Source organism: Chiloscyllium punctatum, chromosome 8 (assembly GCF_047496795.1).
Source record: "Chiloscyllium punctatum isolate Juve2018m chromosome 8, sChiPun1.3, whole genome shotgun sequence".
Taxonomy (NCBI): Eukaryota; Metazoa; Chordata; class Chondrichthyes; order Orectolobiformes; family Hemiscylliidae; genus Chiloscyllium; species Chiloscyllium punctatum.
This window is the reverse complement of record NC_092746.1, coordinates 43,157,875-43,178,337: the sequence shown is the minus strand read 5'-3', so window position 1 is coordinate 43,178,337 and position 20,463 is coordinate 43,157,875. Positions and strand designations below refer to the sequence as shown.

The window sequence follows — 20,463 nt, the reverse complement described above, 5'->3', positions numbered from 1 at the left end:
AAGATCACCATACCTTGGCATATAACAAGATATTTACTGTTTATTTTATTCATATAGTAACAGCACTAACCTATGCCCTTCAATTACACAATTTGAATATCCTATTGTTCTATAATATTTAAGTAATTCTGTTCCCTGCCAAACCATTTTGAAATAGCTATCAACAATTTGTCAAAATCTTTGGTTACCATTGTTTTAACTTCCTTTTTATGATAATGTCTGCTGTCCAGAATGATTGCAGCCATTAACATCACTAAAGGGAAATATTCATTTTTTAAAAAAAACAAGCTGTCGAATTACGTTGCTTCAAAATAAACCTGCAAATAATCTAATCTGAAAGTCTGTCACAGTTTGTGATGGAAATTGATTAGGTAAGCGTTAGTAAGACATTGTAAGCCAAGAATGTTTTTCTCTGATATTGCATTCATGGATCAACATTACCGCTAACAGAGGTCTACAAACAGACTATTTGAATAGCCCTTTTCTCATTGTTGTAAGCAACTAAAAAATAGGAGGGTGAGGCAAAAGCATTGAAGAAATTGCAGAAATACTTTTAAATATTGGAATAGATAAAACCGATTTACTTTGGGAATGCTGTTATAGGTTGGATCTTGGTATCCCAGTGTTCAGGTAGTAACTTTAAATTTGTGAATTTCTGGATAAAGATGCTCAGCATATGTAAGATTGTTTTTTTTTCCACACAAAACAAGCTCCTTGTGCAGAGCCTTTCTCTTTGGAAATGTTATTGAGCTTGAATTTCATTGGGTCAAAAAAAATTCAGGTTGCTAATATAGCCTCCCAGTGAGAGGTTCCTTGTTATGAGGGTTATTTTGTAAATTCATTTATTGCCTTTTTTCCACTTATAAGTGTTTTGCTGGCCAGATTTTTTACTAAAGGGCAGCATGTCCTGCTGCTGGGACTGAAAGCCGATTTTAATTGGCTGTGTGCCTTTGCTCACTGCATGGGACTGCTGCTGAAGTTTCCACTGCTGCTACTAACATGAAGGTGGGAAGCCACTGGGCATCCCTCCTGACCTTTTCTACTACCATTTTATGAGACCTCTTGCTTCCTGTTGCTGGAGGGCTCTTAAGGTCCAGCCCATTGTTCATTTCTCTCACATTTAGCGACAGATGCTTCTCATCATTACTGTATATATTCATACAATAATTTATAACATATAGTGTATATATTTTTTGTTGCATTTCCAGGGTCTTCAAGGTATAGTGTTGGCTTACAGCTCTGTGAAATATTTGATAAATATAAAAAATGACTGTCAGCACTCCAGGCAACTTTTGAGGGTATGAAAGAGAAAATAAATGCATAAAATTGGAAATGTGAAAAAAAAGATACGAAGCATTTGTTGCGTGCTGTTGACTGTTTCAGCATTTGAAAGAGAAGACAAGTTAACTGCTGTACATACAAGCAAAATGTTGCTGATGCTGGAAATACGAAATTTTACAAAAGGTGCTGGAAAAGTTCAGCAAGCCTAGCAGCAGCAAGAATAGTTCCAAAGAAGTCATATTGGACTTGAAACATGATTGTGTTTCTCTCTCCATAGATGTTGCCAGATCTGCTAAGTTTCTTCCATGTTTTGCATATGTTTTTGATAGTTTATCCTTTGGGTTAGAATCTTCATCTGTTAACCTGCTTTTTAAAACAAAATTGCATTTGGTAACATTTTAGAAATGAATAATAGTTTTAGGTATTAACAAAGTCTGAATTGTCATTAGCTTAATGGAACTTTAATAGCTAAACAAGATCTTAAATGAACCAAGTAAAAATCGAAAGAACTGTGGATGCTGTGAAGAAATCTTTGTGTTAAATCAGTGTTAACATTTTGGATTGGGTGACCTTTCCTCAGAACTGATGATAGCTAAGAAATATCAGTTTATATGCAGAAGTTAGGGTGGGGGGAAGGGCATAAGAAGTGAACGATAGGTGATGGTAGAGCCCAAAGAGAGGGAAGAACAGTTGGACAGACAACGGAGTGGATAATGATCTGGTTAGAAGAGTGAATAGCTGTTAATAGAGACAATTAGTGGCTAACAATAGGGTAGTGTGTACTCGCAGACTGTGTGATAACAAGGCCTAGTATGTGGGGTTGGGGGCTAGGACATGGGAGAATTCAGGCCCTAAAATTATTGAACTCGACATTGAGTCTGGAGGGCTGCAGGGTCCCCAAGTGGAAAATGATATGTTGTCCTTCCAACTTCCGCTGAGCTTTGCTGGAGCACTGCAGCAAGCCTGAGACAGAGATGTTGGTTAGGGAACTGGGTGGTGTTGAAGTGGCAGGCAACTGGAAGCTCGGGGTCTTTTTTACAAACAGAATGTTGATGTACTGTGATACGCTTCGTTTCCCCAATGTGGAGGAGACCACATTGCATTTGCTGCTTTCAATAAACTATGATTTGGAGGAGCCAGTGTTGGCCTGGGGTGGCCAAAGTTAAAAATCACACAACATCAGGTTATAGTCCAACAGGCTTATTTGGAAGCATTAAATCATTAAACCTGAATTGTTCAACGTATCATTGTATCACTGTAATCTTTTGCTGTAAATTCTGTGTCTTATAGTCCTGCTTCACAACCACCTGATGAAGAAGCAGTGCTTTGAAAGCTAATGCTTCCAAATAAACCTGTTGGGCTCTAACCTGGTGTTGTGTGATTTTTAACTCTGTCCACCTAAGATCGTGTTTGGTATGTGCTTTGTTTGTCTCTTGTTTAGTAAAACTGTTTTTGATTTAAACTGTGGATTCTTGTGGCTTCATTCTTTTAATACTTAACTGAAATGTTGGATTTCTTTACAGTAAAGTAATTGATCTCAATTGAGATATGAACATATTTGAAAGCAAAGTAGAAAGTATCTACTGGTATGGGGAAAGGATGCAATCCTGAAAACCTTTTGAGGTTTCATGTTAGCATGTTGTGCTGAGTATTCACCTTCCCTGCTGTAAAAATCCACGAATCTACTTTAACAGCGGTAATGACAGATTGAAGCGTACCTTTGTATCACAATAGCCATATTATGTGACTTTTGTACATATAAATGTTCTTAATACCATTCCACAGCTTTAAAAAAGTGACATCTCAGCTCAGACAATGTATTAAAGGTGTGAGGTTAAAGTTTGTCTGTATTCTGGATTAGTGGTGCTGGAAGAGCACAGCAGTTCAGGCAGCATCCAAGGAGCTTCCTTGGATGCTGCCTAAAGATTTCGAAGCTCCTTGGATGCTGCCTGAAGATTTTTAAGCTCCTTGGATGCTGCCTGAACTGCTGTGCTCCTCCAGCACCACTAATCCAGAATCTCGTTTCCAGCATCTGCAGTCATTGTTTTTACCTCTAAAGTTTGTCTGTATCCTGACCTTGAGTCAGACTGGTTCTATTTCCAAAGTAGGAATTTATAAAATGTCATATGGACTGACTGCCTACATATTGTGTATGCTTTTTGAACAAAATAGAATGTATCTGCAAATACATGCAAATGAGATCACTTTTTTTTACATGATCTTAAGTTATCTTAGGACTGTGACTTGACAGAAGCTCTGGGATTTATATATTAATCTCTCAAAATCTACATCCCCATTCTACGTGATTAAAGACTAATCAACAATCTAGGTTTGTTCAATACTTCACATCAGTTGTATGACACTAGATCTTTTGCTATGTCCTATGGTCCTGCCCAACTAGCTACCTGACGAAGGAGTAGTGCTCCAAAAGCTTGTACTTCCACATAAACTTGTTGGACTATAAAGTCTTGTTGTGTGACTTTTAACTTTTGTCCATCCTAGTCCAACATCCACATCATCACCATTTTGGATAACTACCTAAACTCGAAACCAGTATCAAAATAAGTTAAACGTGAATTCATTGGTAAATTGTGGTTGATTATAAACTATAAATTATACAATAAATGCCATATGCAAGTAAGACAGATGTTAAGCGCTGGATGGCCTACCAAGCTGTATGTCATCAAATTCTCAAAGTCCTTGAAATGTCTCCCCCAAGGAGAATTTGACCTTATCTTTTAAGTATTGGATGATCTCCAGCCTATTCTCAATTTTAAGATTTATTGTTCTTTATTTTTAGCTTCCTTATACAGACCATTGGATTCATGATTTAAATCTGATGCCAGTATCCTTTATATAATTTTGACCAATTTTAATCAATTTGTAATCAAATTCAATCTCTGTTTCTGTCTTAAATTCCTCAGCAACTGGTTACTGAATTCTTTTTAATTCCCTTTTTGATTATGATCTGTCCCAAAAAAAATGTACAAGCTTTGAAACAAATGCTTCTGTCGCATTCCAACACCACAGAGGATTTGTGTAGATTCTATGTTCTTACATTCCTTTTTTTAAGCATTTTAAATATTTACCAATATACAGAGCAATAGAAATAACATTCCCTAACTACTTGATTGAAACTGATCATTTTGATCAACTCTAAACATCATGGGGTTACTATTGAGCAGAAATTTAACTGAATCAGCCATGTTAATACTGTAGCTAGAAGAATAGATGTGATGCTCAGGATATTGCAGTAAGTAACTCACCACCTGACTCCTGAAAGCCTGTCCACCGTCTACAAGGTAAAGGTCAGGACTGTGATGGAAATACCCCACTTGGCTGGATGAGTACAGTTCCAACAACGCTTAAGAAGCTTGACACCACCCTAAACAAAGGAGCCCGCTTGTTTGGTACTGCAACCTATACATTCACTTCTTCGACCTCTGATGCTCAGTAGCAACACTGTTCATCTACAAGAAATTTACCTAGGTTCTTTAAATTGCACCTTCCAAATCCATGACCACTACAATCTAGAAGGACAAAAATAGTAGATACATGGGGATACCACAACCTACAAGAATTCTCCAAGCTACCCGTTATCCTGACTGTTCCTTTAGGTTGCTGGTTTAAAATCCTGGAAATTCCTCTCTCACTGCATTGTGGCCCAATCGACAATAAATTGTTGGGCTGCAATAGTTCAAAAAGGCAGTGTCCCACCAACATTTTGAGGATAATTAAGGTTGGGCAGTCAGTGCTGTCTTAGTTAGTGATGCCCAAATCCTATTAAAAAACTCTTCTGTTTAGTGTATTTAACTTTAGGAAGTAGGATAAAGGAGAGGCAAATGATACCTTGAATAGGGAGAGAAATGTGGCAAATTGAACGGGGAGGTATGGAAGAAGTTTATCCATTAAAACCGTAATAGGAAAGAAATGCGACTGATAGAATTAAGGGGATAAAGAGAAACAAGAATGATGGTATGATCTAGGAGGGTGAAGTGTTTTAGTGAAAGTGTGGGAAGTTGAACGTTGTACTAAGACACTAAATTGATATTGGTGGGATTTGGTTACCTCCTTGGAGTGAAGTGACAGTGTGGCTACTATGGTAAAAATCACACAACACCAGGTTATAGTCCAACAGGTTTAATTGGAAGCACACTAGCTTTCGGAGCGACGCTCCTTCATCAGGTGACAAGCAACATGAGTTTGATTGAGATAACATTACTATTATAGGACAAGCCAAACAGAGGACAGCCAGGGAATTCCTAGAAGCATGGCACTCATCCACAGATTCAATCAATAAGCACATTGACCTGGACCCAATATACCGGCCACTGCAGCAGACAGCTGGAACTGACAACCGGAAGCGGCAGAGACAAATCACTATAAATGCCGGAGGAAACATCACAGAAGCGCTTCACAGGAGGCTCCCAAGCACTGAGGATGTCACCTAGACAGGGGATGAAACGTCTGCAACACAAATTCCCAGCTCGGCGAACAGAACCACAACAATGAGCACCCGAGCTACAAATCTTCTCACAAACTTTGAATATAATTTTGACTTCAATGTGCCCCAAAGTTTAACAACTAGAGGATGTATATCATTAAGACTCATACATAGCGTACAACAAAAAAAAAATCATAAATTAGGATTAGTGCCTTGAATTTGTTTGATCTATTTGTCATTCGGTCATAGATTTGGTATTGCAAACATAACATTTAAAATATTTTTTGCCACTAATTTTTTTCTTTATTTGTCTAAAGGAGAGTTTTTTGTTCTGTCTGAAGATTAAAATGCTGTTATGTGATGGAGTCTCGTACTTTTTGTTTTTAAGTAGAGAGCTAAAACCTTGTGTGTATTATAACAGAATCTGAGAACCAAGCACTTTCCAATAGAATATTGGATAAATAAACTTGCGCTTATTATTTCTGTGCTGTACTAAGAACGGTGTAACACTGTACTACAATGTATGCTTGACCTGCTTTAAAGTAAATCATGTGTCAATCCAAACAAAATAATTTTAACTGCAGGAATTAGAAAATTGTGAGGGCAAAGTTGATCAGAACAGACAAATATGATGGTCTGTCCTTCCTAAACTGACATGTTTCATTTCCAGTGCTGTTGGTAGAATACAAAACTGACAACTGAGATATTCCCAATTGGTATCTTTATATATTAAGTAGCATTATTAATTTAAAGCAGAAGGTAAATTGGAGGAAGGCTAAGTTTTTGACGGTATCAGGCAATAACTTTTAAAAGTTGATTGGAGCCAGATGTTTGCAGGTAAAAGGATGGCTGGAAAATGGGAAGTCTTGAAACATGAGATAACGAGAGTCCAGAGGCAATATATTCCTGTTAGGGTGAAAGGCAAGACTGGTAGGTGTAGGAAATGCTGGATGACTAGAGAAATTAAGGTTTTGGTTAAAAAGGAGGAAGCAAATGTCAGGTATAGACAGCAGAGATCGAGTGAATCCTTAGAGTATAACAGCAATAGGAGTATGCTTAAGAGGGAAATCAGGAGGGCAAAAAGGGGACATTAGGATTAAGCAGAACTTTGGTACATAGGGTTAAGCAGAATTAAAAGGGATTCTATAAATACATTAATGACAAAAGGCTAACTATGGAGAAAATAGGGCCCCACAAAGATCAGTAAGGCAGCTGCAGGCGTTGGGGGAGATACTAAATGAGTATTTTGCATAAGTGTTTACTGTGGAGAAGGGCATGGAAGATATAGCATGTAGGGAAATAGATGGTGACATCTAGAAAAATGTCCATATTACAGAGGAGGAGATGCCGGATGTCCTAAAATGCATAAAGGTGGATAAATCCCCAGGATCTGATCAGGTGTGCTCAAGAACTCTGTGGGAAGCTAAGGAAGTGATTGCTGAGCCCCTTGCTGAGATATTTGCATCATCGATAGTCAAAGGTGAGGTGCTGGAAAACTGGAGTTTGGCGAACAAGGTGTCACTATTTAAGAAAGGTGCTAAGGAAAACCCAGGGAACTATAGACCGGTGAGCCTGACATCGGTGGTGGGCAGGTGTTTGGAGAGAATCCTGAGGGACAGGATTTTTGTGTTTGGATAGTCAAGCACTGATTAGGGATAGTCTACATGGCTTTGTGTGTGGGAAATTATGTCTCACGAATTTGATTGAGTTTTTTGAACAAGTAAAAAGAGGATTGATGAGAGCAGAGCGATGGACATGATCTGTTTGGACTTCAGTAAGGCATTCAATAAGGTTCCTTATGGTAGGCTGGTTAGCAAGGTTAAATCTCATGCTATACAGGGAGAACTAGCCATTTTGGAGTCAGAACTGGCTCGGAGGTAGAAGGCGGAAAGTGGTGGAGGGTTGTTTTTCAGACTTGAAGGCCTGTGACCAATGGAGTGCCACAAAGATCAGTGCTGAGTCCGAAGAGTAACCCATCCAGACCCATTCCCCTACCCTAGATTTACCTCTGACTGATACACCTAAGCTACACATTTCTGAACACTATGGGCAATTTAGCATGGCCAATTCACCTTATCCGCACATCTTTGGATTGTGGAAGGAAACCCACGCAGACACGAGGAGAATGTGCAAACTCCACACAGACTGAGGCGGGAATCGAATCTGTGTCCTTGGCACTGTGAGGCAGCAGTGCTAACCACTGAGCCACCGTGCTAAGGTATAGTTAGTAAGTTTGCAGATGACACCAAAATTGGAAGGGTAGTGGACAGCGAAGAAGGTTACCTCAGAGTACAATAAGTTCTTGATCAGATGTGCCAATGGAAGGAGAAGTGGCAGATGGAGTTTAATTTAGATAAATTTGAGGTGATGCATTTTGGAAAAGCAAATCAGAGTAGGACTTATACACTTAATGGAAAGTCCTGGGGAGTGTTGCTGAACAAAGAGACCTTGGAGTGCAGGTTCACAGCTCCTTGAAAGTAGAGTTGCAGGTAGATAAGATAGTGAAGAAATTGTTTGGTATGCTTTCATTTATTGGTCAGTGCACTGAGTATAAGAGTTGGGAGGTCATGTTGCAGCTGTATAAGACATTGGTAAAACCACTGTTGGAATTCTGGTCTCCTTCCTATCGGAAGGATATTGTGAAACTTGAAAGGGTTCAGAAAAAATTTACAAAGATGTTGCCAGGATTGGAGGATTTGAGCTATAGGGAGAGGCTAATTGGGTGGGGCTGTTTTCCTTAGAACGTCACAGGCTGAGGGGTGACTTTACAGACATTTATGAAATCATGAGGGACATGGATAGAATAAGTAGACAAGGTCTTTTCCCTGGGGTCGGGGAGTCCAAAAATAGAGGGCATAGCTTTATGGTGAGATGGGAAAAAAAATCAATATAAAAAATTTAAAATTTCATGCAGAGGGTGGTGCAAATATGGAATGAGCTGCCTGAGGAAGTGATAGAGACTGGTACAATAACAATATTTAAAAGGCATCTGGATAGGCATATGAGTAGGAGGGGTTTAGAGAGGTATGGACCAAGTGCTGGCAAGTGGGACAAGATTAGTTTAGGATATCTGGTTGGCATGGACAAGTTGGGCCAAAGGGTCTTTTCTGTGCTGTACATCTCTCTGACTCTATAACGTCTTAATAAGAACATAATATAAATATGATTTGGAGATGCCGGTGTTGGACTGGGGTGTACAAAGTTAAAAATTACACAACACCAGGTTATAGTCCAACAGGTTTAATTGGAAGCACACTAGCTCCGAAAGCTAGTGTGCTTCCAATTAAACCTGTTGGACTATAGCCTGGTGTTGTGTGATTTTTAACAATATAAATAGGTGAAGCCCCTTAAGCCTTCCCCACCTTTCTTTGTAAGGTCATGGTTGATATGCCCCAGGCCCCCACTTCACTTTCAGCTCCTCATAGTTCTCAACTCAAAAATCTATTTATCTCCTGTTTAACTATTTTCAGAGTTCCAGCCTCAACAACTCTCTGGGGTGGAGAATTCCAGACTGCCATTTAAGAGAATAAATATCTCAGTTTTAAATTAGTGTCCCTTTATTCTGTAACTTTGCTTTACAGTTCAAAATTCCCCACTAGTGGAAGCATCGTCTCAGTATCTATCCTGTTAAGCCCACTTAGACTCTTGTATCTTTAGATAAGATATCCCTCGTACTTCTGAGCTTCTATAAACAAAAGCCTCAACTATTTTGCTGTTCTTGAAAAGTCAACTCCTTCATCCCAGGACTCAGCCCAGTGATTTTTTTTTGTGTGAACTGTCTCCAATGTCATCTCCAGTGTCTAATATGATTTTGTAAATACAGGGACCAAAACAGTACTCTGCGTGTGGCTTTATCAACACCCTGTACAGTTGTAATGAGACTTTTAAACTCCAACCCCCTAGCAATGTGGTCAAAATTCCATTTGCCTCTTGAATACCTTGCTGTACCTTCATGCTAACGCTTTGACTTCTGATCTCTCTGTTTTACACTTTTTTTTTGGAGTTTCTCCTCTTAACTAAGTCTGCCTTTTGATTACTCTGAAGAAGGTGCATGACCTTTCTGCATTAAACTCCATCTGCCAAGTTTTTGCATACTCAATCTACCTTTTTATCCCCTTGCAGATTCTTTTTCCTTTCCACCATTTTTGGGTGATCAGAAAAGTTGCATACATTGCATGGACTCCAGCTCATCAAATCTGAGCCAAAGTTACTTGAGCAGCCAAACCTTGCTGTAGATGTGGTGACTGTGGACATACTATGTTCTATGATTCCATACCTACTCTCAGACAAGCTCAGACATCACTTTAGTTCTAAAGTGTCGAAGAACTAAGGAGCATTTGCCAAGTCATTTTGCACATAGGAGTACATAGACATTCCATACATTCACAGAATACATCTTCTGGCTGTTAGGGTGCCTTCTTAGCACTCACTCACTTTGCCATTTACTTAGAGGCTTTAACCTTTGTATTCTACGCATTGTTTTCTTTGTGACATTTGCTGACTTCAGCACTGGCTAACAGACTACCAGCCTCTTTGTGGATGTAGCTGTGGAGAGGAAGCAGAGTTAATGTTTCGAGTTCTGTGACCCTTCTTTAGAATTCTGCAACTTATTGTTTTATTGTTTTATTTATCTGTGCAGATAATGTTGCCTTCTCAGTGCACTGGGTGTTTAGCGCTCAGTTACAAGGTTCCAGCCTTTGGATTGGAGTGCTTTTTAGCACAGGGTGAGAGGCAGGAAGCTTGTGACAGTAGTGAGAACTGAACAGTGAATCTGTCAGTCAGATAGGAGGTGGACATGTTGCTGTGCGACACCACGCTGCATCAGCAACACACCTGCACTTGTCAGGTTCACGTGGCAAATACTTCAAATAAATGGCCATGTATGAAGTCAAAGGGGGGCAGTCCTTGGTGGGTGGAAGAGGACTGTAGCCGTTCAGGGATTGTAGCCGAAGTCATTCAACGGGCTTGTCCGATTATAGTAGAAAGGAATTTGCCATACAGTCTGCGAGGCCAAGTGCGAACAGTTCAGTGATTACACATAGTTCAGTCGGGTTGCTGTGGAGATGTCAGTCAAGTGGGATGGAACAATTTCTCCTGCAATGACACAAAATGTGGGGTTGAGCATAGTGGAGTTGAATGGAAAAGCAATTAGTGGTGTTGGACAAGCAGGAAAGGTGGTGAGGTTGCTCCCATTCGGTGAGCAAGCAATGTGGAGTCTGGGAGGATGAGGTGGGTGAAGCCATTGTCATTCCTCAAGCCCTCTAACTCTTGAAATATTTGGGTTCCTGCCTTTTGTACACTTCTAATAATGGTAATGTAATTTCTTGTACTGCGGTGACCAAAATGATACATGATTTATGCAAGTATATATCATTGGTTTCAAAAATTGATTGGTTAATTTTTACTATTTCAGTTCAGCACCCAAAGTCATTTCCTTTTGCCTGTAACTGAGAGCTATATTTAGGATTGAGTTCAACCAAAATTCTGTCCAACCAAATGACATTTTTTATTCAAAATCTTTTGAGATAAAGCCAACATTTCATTAGCCCAGTTATTTACTTTTTTGTATCTGTTCGCTAGCTGTTAATAATTTGTGTACCTGGACAACTAAATCCTTTGCTTCTGAGTGGTGCTTGTATGAAATGCTATGGATCTTGTACCTCATAATGTTTCCTGAAGTAGAATGGCTTATTGGTCAAAGATGAACAAAAATGCCTGTTCTAACTTTAAAATAGTTAAAAGATAGTGAGTCAATCTCCTAACATTTTAAAAATTTGGTCACTTTTGCCTCCACCATGTTTTTATTTAACCGAGAAGTGTTCTTTTTTATCCCTGATAGTTTTATGCATTCTTAGAGCTTAATATGTTAGTTACCACCCTTCCTGAGAAAGGCAGCCAGAGGCCAACATTAGCCTGTTTTATGGGTGTTATATTTTTCACGTACTCTGCTTAAAGGATTGTTTTAATATCTTTTGCTGGATTGTAAAATCTGCGCATCAGTTAATTTCAATTTCCGATATCATAGGAAGTGCAACAATGTTTATTTATTAAAGCTTAAGATATTTACTAACCATCGGAATTAGGTTTGAGTAGCCTGTATATGAAATGCTCTACACTGCTGTTATCTTATCTTGCTCTGCATTTGAAATTGAATTTTAATGGTTCACAGACAATGGCCCGGACATTGCAGCCTTATGAAAGCACTGTAATTACTGTTCATTACACTTAGTCTTAAAATCCACAGAAAGTCTATAATTTATGGTAGTTACCGAGCTGAAACAATACTGTTTGGATTAGTTTATTAGATATAGGAGCAGAATTAAGCCATTTGGCCCATTTTGAGTCCGCTCTGCCATTCGAACATGACTGATATGCTCCTCACACTCATTTTCCTGTCCTCTCCCCATAACCCTTCAACCCATTACTAATTCAAAATCTATCCAACTCCTCCTTAAAGTTACTCACTGTCCCAGTATCCACTGCACTTTCAGGTAGCAAATTCCACAGATTCACAGCCCTTTGGGAGAGGTAGTTCCTCCTGAACTCTTTCAAATTTGCTACCCCTTATCCTAAGACTATGACCTCATGTCCTAGAATGCCCCACAAGAGGAAGCATCATTCCACGTCTATTTTATCCATACCTCTTATCTTGAATACCTCAATATGATCTCCCCTCATTCTTCTGAATTCCAGACAGTATAGGCCTAAACTGTACAATCTCTCTTCATACAACAAACCCCTCATCCCTGGGATCAATCTAGTGAACCTCCTCTGAATTGCCTCAAATGCCATGACATCTTTATTCAAATAAGGGGACCAACCTTGTGCACAGTACTACAGGTGTGACCTCACAAATGCCTTGTATAGTTGCAATAATATTTCCTTATCTTTATATTCTATTCCTTTAGCTATAAAAGCCAACATTTCATTCGCTTTCTTTATTATCTGCTGTACCTGCATGCATTACACATCCCTGAACACTATGAGCAATTTATATCCAAATCACCTAACTTACACATTTTTGGACTGTGGGAGGAAACCAGAGCACCCAGAGGAAACCCACGCTGACACTGGGAAAATGTGCAAATTCCACACAGAAAGTCACCCAAGGCTGGAATTGAACCTAGGTCCCTGGCACCGTGAGGCAGCAGTGCTAACAACTGAGCCACCATGCTACTGTATCTCTGCTGTGTATTGAATAATTGAGGTAAACAAATAAATGACGGAGTATAACCTAGACCATGTCGAAAAGGATTGCACTGGAAAAGCACAGCAGGTAAGGCAGCATCCAAGGAGCAGGAGAGTCGACACTTTGGGCATAATCCCTTCATTAGGAATAGTCCTGATGAAGGGCTTATGCCTGAAACATTGACTTCCCTGCGCCTCAGATGCTGCCTGACCTGCTGTGCTTTTCTAACGCCACCCTTTTCGACTGACTTCTCCAGTATCTAGGAGAAAGTGAGGACTGCAGATGCTGGAGATCAGAGCTTAAAAATGTGTTGCTGGAAAAGCGCAGCAGGTCAGGCAGCATCAAAGGAGAAGGAGAATCAACGTTTCGGGCATAAGCCCTTCTTCTTATGCCCGAAACGTCGATTCTTCTTCTCCTTTGATGCTGCCTGACCTGCTGCGCTTTTCCAGCAACACATTTTTAAGCTCTTCTCCAGTATCTGCAGTCCTCACTTTGAAATTGGCTATCTTATAGGACAATGTCTAAAATTATGAACTGGGGACAGAAGAAAATGGGCCAGACCTATAAATGATGGCTATGTGAGACCTAATTCATAATTAGCCTTTTTAAATGTAAACCATATGTGAGTGGGCACATGTTGAATGCATTGATATATTGTGTCTGATTTGCAATTTAAGTAAATGTATTTGCTGCAGCTTTTCATAACTTGCAAATCTGTGGGAATAATGACATTATTTTGCTAACTGCCCTGCTAATAAATGGCTGATGCTGCAGGAAATTTGAATGAGTGTGACCAAAGCACCAAATCTTGTTTTAGCCCCTCAGTTAAATAGCTGAGATGCAGCAATTTTGTTTTCTGTTCCTTCCCGTTAAAATGATTTCTTCTAAATTTGTAACAGAGTCCTCCTGTCCAGTGTTTCATGGTTTTATGAGTTACTCTGTTGGGATAAATATCCTATGGTTATATTGCATTGGTATCAAAATGTGCATCATCTATATTCTGACTCATTCAGCTTGGGCTACATTTAGGGTTAAGAAATATTTTTTTCTATTGCATACTTACATGCTTCCTCTCTCGCTCTCCCTCTCCCACTTCTCTCTCTTTCTCTTTCCCATCCCCTTTACATCTAACTTGTCTTTTGCTTTCCTGCTCTCATTATTTGTTTGTTCTTGCCCCTAACCTTCCTTCCTTGTTCTTTCAGATCTTTCTCCTGGCTCTTTCTATATCTCTGACATTGTATATTTGTACTCTGCCTGACCTGTGTTGCATAAGCTGTATACATTAGTGGTACACCTTGTTCATAGTAGTCCTTGCATACTCATTTCACTATATGTTACAATGTTTGTAACTATTCTACTTTGAATAAATAGAACACCTGAGAACATTGTGTCCTTATGCAGAACAAAATACACCTAGTCAGTCTTTGAAGTCTGTAACATTCTTCTGAGAGAAAGTGTACTCAGCATAATGGAAAATTAAATTTCCACAAAATTTCTATTCCCAGGTTGGCTTATTTTATTTTCAAAGACAAAGAAAGATGGTGAAAACTCTAATTTCATATCTTCCGTATTGGATGTTGGAAAGGAACATTGTAACATGATGTATTTTGGATATTCAAATATAACTTAAACTTTAGATTTACTATATTTAGGTAAATTCCATGCATGTGACATTTTTTGACCGAACCTTGGAATGACTGAAATTGTATGCAATGCTTTATCTGACTCCTTCTCTCCCCAACTTGTTCTTCTGGGAACTTGAATATCTCACTTTTCCACCCAGAAAATTCTTCTCTTCCCTCAATAAATTCTGCATTAAGGTTCTTTTAAGTTTATAGCATTTAGTGCTGGCCGACAGCCTGGATTCTCTGGTATTATCAGAGAAAGACAGTGCTTCTTTTGAAAACAAAATACAAACCAGGAAATAGCTCAATGGGTTTTGAAGAGATAAAGGGTTTGGTGGCGGGGAGTTGGACGGTCTGAAAAATTGGTTCATTCAGCATTACTTCCAGTGTTACTAGAGTTGTGTTGATCCGCATGGTGCATAGTTTGTGGGCCACAACCTATGTATCCTGCATTGTGTTCATCATTGATATAATTAGAGAACTGACCTGTTGTGCTCCTAGCCCTGAAGAATTATCACAAGTCTCCTAATAACACCGTATATGAGCACACTTTTCCTTCTAGTTGTTTTTCTACTTCTAATGTAGGGCAGGCTGGATTCTGGCTGGGCTCCTGAAATCCCCTCCCAGTGATTTCAGATTCTGTGTAGCTTATTCTTTTCTGTTTAATTCACATTTTGTTTGTTAACACAGTGCTATTAAATGTATGAGAATCTTGAAAAATCAGGAATTTAAATGGTGGAATGTAAAGTTTAGTATGAGTTTCCGTATTTGCTTCAGTAGTATTTTGATTGACTTCGAATGGAGAGGAGTTCTATCAACGTGACAGGAAATGGATTAGACGTAAGGAACCAATATTTTAGCAGAGAATAGTATTTGTAAATCGGGGAAATTTAATTCACATACACTGCAATATTGTGAGAACAAAGTAAGTCAACTGAAGTCTTTGCTTTTTTGTCAGAAATTATTTTTGCTGCCAGCATGAATTCTTAGTGTTGACAGGACCAGTTCTGGTCAAACTTGTTAACTGAACTCCTTTTAAACAATAGCTTTGTTGTTCTCACTTTCCAGACACCCAGTTTTTGGTCAGATGAAGGACCAGAAAAGAAAAGTACACATCAGCGCTCTGCTTCATGGGGAAGTGCTGATCAGCTAAAAGAGGTAATGAGCAAGTATCCAACAACAGTATTCAGAGCAAGATTGTGAATTTTTGCTGTTGGATTTTAAAGTTGCATTTTTCCTGTTTCTATAGATTTTGAAGTTGGCCAAAATAGTATAATATATATAAAGTAGACCTGTTTCTTAAGCTTTTGCATTTGATCACAATTCTTTTCTCATTCCTCAAACTTATTTCTGTGAAACTGGAAAAAGATGAAAGTTGCAATCTCTTCCGTACTTCACTTGTTTAGTGGCTGTAGTGGTTTTGTTTACATTCTTAATACATTGTTATGTAAAATCAAGTAATTTATATGAGAGTAGCTAAAGAATGTGGCCAGGTTATTCAGGTACAGGGACGTGATATTTGAGACCAATCTGACTCCCATCCAGTTTGAAATTTGAAATTTAAATTTCTTACACTGGATATGGTGGATCACTGTTGTTAGAGGACCCTGGCTATTGTGGTCTGTCGAATGGTGGAGGCAGCTGAGTTGGTATTTGGCTAGTAATGAGATTGAAAATTTTAAGGATAACCAAGGATAGGAATGACGCAACATTTTTAAGAAACGTAATATCGGTGAAGATGGAAATTTATCCTGTATCTTCTAATATGAAATTGTATAATGAAGTTTTGCTGTGTTATCTTAAGAGATATTTGCTACTCTTGAATATAAAAGTATGTGAGTTCCTGTAAAGGTAAATTCAGAACAGTTAGGGCTTCAGGTTCAGACACTATCCACCTAAAGCTGATTGACGAGATTGGACATGTATTCTGTGAACCCCTTCACCAGTGTGGACGTATCGGGAATTGTTCCTTTGGAATGTAAGCACATAGTTCAGATCTTCCAAGTTAACAGTTAACCCTATGTCCTCCAGTCGAACCAGGGCATGCACACTGAGGAAGCAAAGAAGACTAGTAATTCAGAGTCCCAAGTTAATGCTCTGGGAAGATAAGTTCAAATCTCCCCAAGGCAGCCAGTGGAATTTAAATTTAAATAATAAAGTCTGGAATTGAGAGCTAATGTCAGTAATGATGGGCATGAAGCTATCATCGGTTGTCACAAAAATCCATTTGGTTCATTACTATCTTTTAGAGAGGGAAATTTGCTTTGTCTGACCAATATGTGACTCCAGACCCACAAATGTTGATGACTTAGTCAAGGGGTAAATATGGGGAATGAGTCTGGTGGGTTACTCTTCAGAGGGTTGGTGTGGACTTGTTGGGCCAAGGAGCCTGTTTCCATACTGTAGGGAATCTAATATAGTTTAATATACTTTTAACTGTGCTCTGAAATGAACAAGCAAGTCACTTAGTTCTGTGTAGTTAGAGATGGCCAACAATTGAGCGCTTGCCAACTATGCCCACATCCCATAAGACAGAGAAGCAGAAGTAGGCCATTTAGCCTATTGTATCTGCCATTGTCTTTCAGTGAGATCATTGCTGCTTTGATAATCTTCAACTCCACTGATAGAACATAGAACAGTACAGCACAGCCCACGATGTTGTGCCGACCAATAATCCTCATGTATGCACCCTCAAATTTCTGTGACCATATGCATGTCCAGTAGTCTCTTAAATGTCCCCAATGACCTTGCTTCCACAACTGCTGTTGTCAACGCATTCCATGCTCTCTCAACTCCCTGTGTAAAGAACCCGCCTCTGACATCCCCTCTATACTTTCCTCCAACCAGCTTAAAACTATGACCCCTCGGGTTAGCTATTTCTGCCCTGGGAAATAGTCTCTGGCTATCGACTCTATCTATGCCTCTCATTATCTTGTATACTTCAATTAGGTCCCCTCTCCTCCTCCTTTTCTCCAATGAAAAAAGTCCGAGCTTAGTCAACCTCTCTTCATAAGATAAGCCCTCCAGTCCAGGCAGCATCCTGGTAAACCTCCTCTGAACCCTCTCCAAAGCATCCACATCTTTCCTATATTAGGGCGACCAGAACTAGACACAGTATTCCAAGTGCGGGTCTAACCAAAGTTTTATAGAGCTGCAACAAGATCTCACGATTCTAAAACTCAATCCCCCTGTTAATGAAAGCCAAAACACCATATGCTTTCTTAACAACCCTGTCCACTTGGGTGGCCATTTTAAGGGATCTATGTATCTGCACACCAAGATCCCTCTGTTCCTCCACACTGCCAAGAATCCTATCCTTAATCCTGTACTCAGCTTTCAAATTCGACCTTCCAAAATGCATCACCTCACATTTATCCAGGTTGAACTCCATCTGCCACCTCTCAGCCCATCTCTGCATCCTGTCAATGTCCCGCTGCAGCCTACAACAGCCCTCTGTACTGTCAACGACACCTTCAACCTTTGTGTCGTCTACAAACTTGCTGACCCATCCTTCAATCCCCTCATCCAAGTCATTAATAAAAATTATAAACAGTAGAGGCCCAAGGACAGAGCTCTGTGGAACACCACTCACCACAGACTTCCAGGCAGAATATTTTCCTTCTACTACCACTTGCTGTCTTCTGTTGGCCAGCCAATTCTGTATACAGACAGCTAATTTCCCCTGTATCCCATTCCTCCTGACCTTCTGAATGAGCCTACCATGGGGAACCTTATCAAATCCTTGCTGAAGTCCATATACACCACATCCACAGCTCGACCCTCATCAACTTTTCTAGTCACATCCTCAAAGAACTCGATAAGGTTTGGGAGGCATGACCTGCCCCTCTCAAAGCCGTGTTGACTGCATTTATTCAAGCCATGCTCTTTCAGATGGTCATAAATCTTATCCCTCAGAATCCTTTCTAACACCTTGCAGACGACAGACGTGAGACTTACTGGTCCGTAATTGCCGGGGATTTCCCTATTTCCTTTCTTGAAGAGAGGAATTACATTTGCCTCTCTCCGGTCCTCAGCCACGACTCCAGTGGAGAGCGAGGATGAAAAGATCGTCGCAAGTGGCGAAGCAATTGCATTTCTCATTTCCCAAAGCAGCCGAGGACAAATCTGGTCCGGGCCTGGTGACTTGTCAATCTTAATGTTTGACAAAATTTTCAGCACATCAGCTTCCTCTATCTCTATCCATTCCAGCATGCACACCTGCTCTTCAAAGGTTTCATTCATTACAAAGTTCGCTTCTTTCATAAAGACAGAAGCAAAAAACTCATTTAGGGCTTCCCCTACCTCCTCAGACTCCACACACAAGTTCCCTATGCTATCCCTGATCGGCCCTACCCTTTCTTTGATCATTCTCTTATTCCTCACATAAGTGTAAAATGCCTTTGTGTTCTCTCTAATCCGTTCTGCCAAGCCTTTCTCGTGCCCCCTCCTGGCTCTCCTCAGACCATTTTTGAGCTCCTTCCTCGCCTGCCTGTAATCCTCTAGAGCTGAGCTTGTCCCTAGCTTCCTCCACCTTATGTAAGCTACCTTTTTCTTTTTGACAAGAAGCTCCACCGCTCTCGTCATCCAAGGTTCTTGTTTCTTACCACTTCTTGCCTGTCTCAGAGGGACATATTTATTCTTCAGTTGCAACAACTGTTCCTTAAACAGTCTCCACATATCTATAGTGCCTTTATCATTGAAGAATTGCTCCCAACCTATGCTTCCTAACTCATGTCTAATCGCTTCATAGTTTCCTCTTCCCCAATTAAATATCCTCCCATTTTGCCTAATCCTCTCCTTCTCCATAGCTATGTAGAATGTGAGGCAGTTGTGGTCACTATCACCAAAATGCTCTCCCACCACAAGATCTGATACCTGCCCCGGCTCGTTTCCGAGCACTAAGTCTAGAATGGCCTCTCCCCTCGTCGGCCTGTCGATGTACTGAGTTAGGAAACCCTCCTGAACACACCTTACAAAAACAGCTCCATTCAAATCTTATGCTCAAAGGAGGTTCCAATCAATATTGGGAAAGTTAAAGTCACTCATTACAACAACCCTACTACGTCCACACTTTTCCAAAATCTGCCGACCTATACTTTCTTCCATCTCCCTGCTGCTATTGGGGGGCCCGTAGTAAACCTCTAACGAGGTGACTGCTCCCTTGCTGTTCCTAATTTCCACCCATACTGACTCGGTAGGCAGATCTTCCTCGACAATGGAAGCTTCTGTAGCTGTGATACCCTCTCTGATTAGTAGTGCTACACCCCCTCCTCTTTTTTCCCCCCTCCCTATTCTTTTTAAACGCTCTAAACCCTGGAACATCCAGCAACCATTCCTGCCCCTGAGAAACCCACGTCTCTGTTATGGCCACAACAACATAGCACCAGGTACTGATCCATGCTCTAAGTTCGTCACTTTTATTCCTGATACTCCTTGCGTTAAAGCAAACACACTTTAACTGATCCCTTGGTTCCTTGCCAGGAAATTCCTTCCCACTAGCTGGTCTACCTCTTGCTATTGCCTCATCTGCATCAACTCTCACCTCCGGTATACAGTTCAGGTTCCCACCCCCCTGCCATACTAGTTTAAATCCTCTCGAACTGCTCGAGCAAACGTTCCACCCAGGACATTGGTCCCCTTCCAGTTCAGATGCAACCCATCCTTCTTGTACAGGTCCCACCTTTCCCAGAAGGCATGCCAATTATTTACATATCTGAAGCCCTCCTTCCTACACCAGCTGCGCAGCCACATATTAAGCTGCGCCCACTCCCTGTTCCTCGCCTCGCTATCTCGTGGCACTGGTAGTAAACTAGAGAACACTACTCTGTTCATCCTGCTTTGCAGCTTCCATCCTAACTCCCTGAAATCACTTTTTATATCCTCGATCCTTTTCCTGGCTATATCATTAGTGCCAATATGTAACA

General features: G+C 40.2%; 1 protein-coding gene across 2 annotated transcripts in view; it reads left to right on the top strand.

Moving 5' to 3' along the window:
- Window positions 1–20,463, top strand: part of LOC140480493 (glucocorticoid-induced transcript 1 protein-like) — a 226,278-nt gene that overhangs the window by 89,966 nt on the left and 115,849 nt on the right. The window contains exon 3 of one of the 2 annotated variants that reach the window (XM_072575419.1): window positions 15,608–15,697. The exons of the other annotated variant lie outside the window; for it this stretch is intronic. Coding sequence (XP_072431520.1) covers window positions 15,608–15,697 — 90 coding nt within the window. The remainder of the gene's footprint in view (window positions 1–15,607; window positions 15,698–20,463) is intronic. 2 annotated transcript variants of the gene reach the window in all.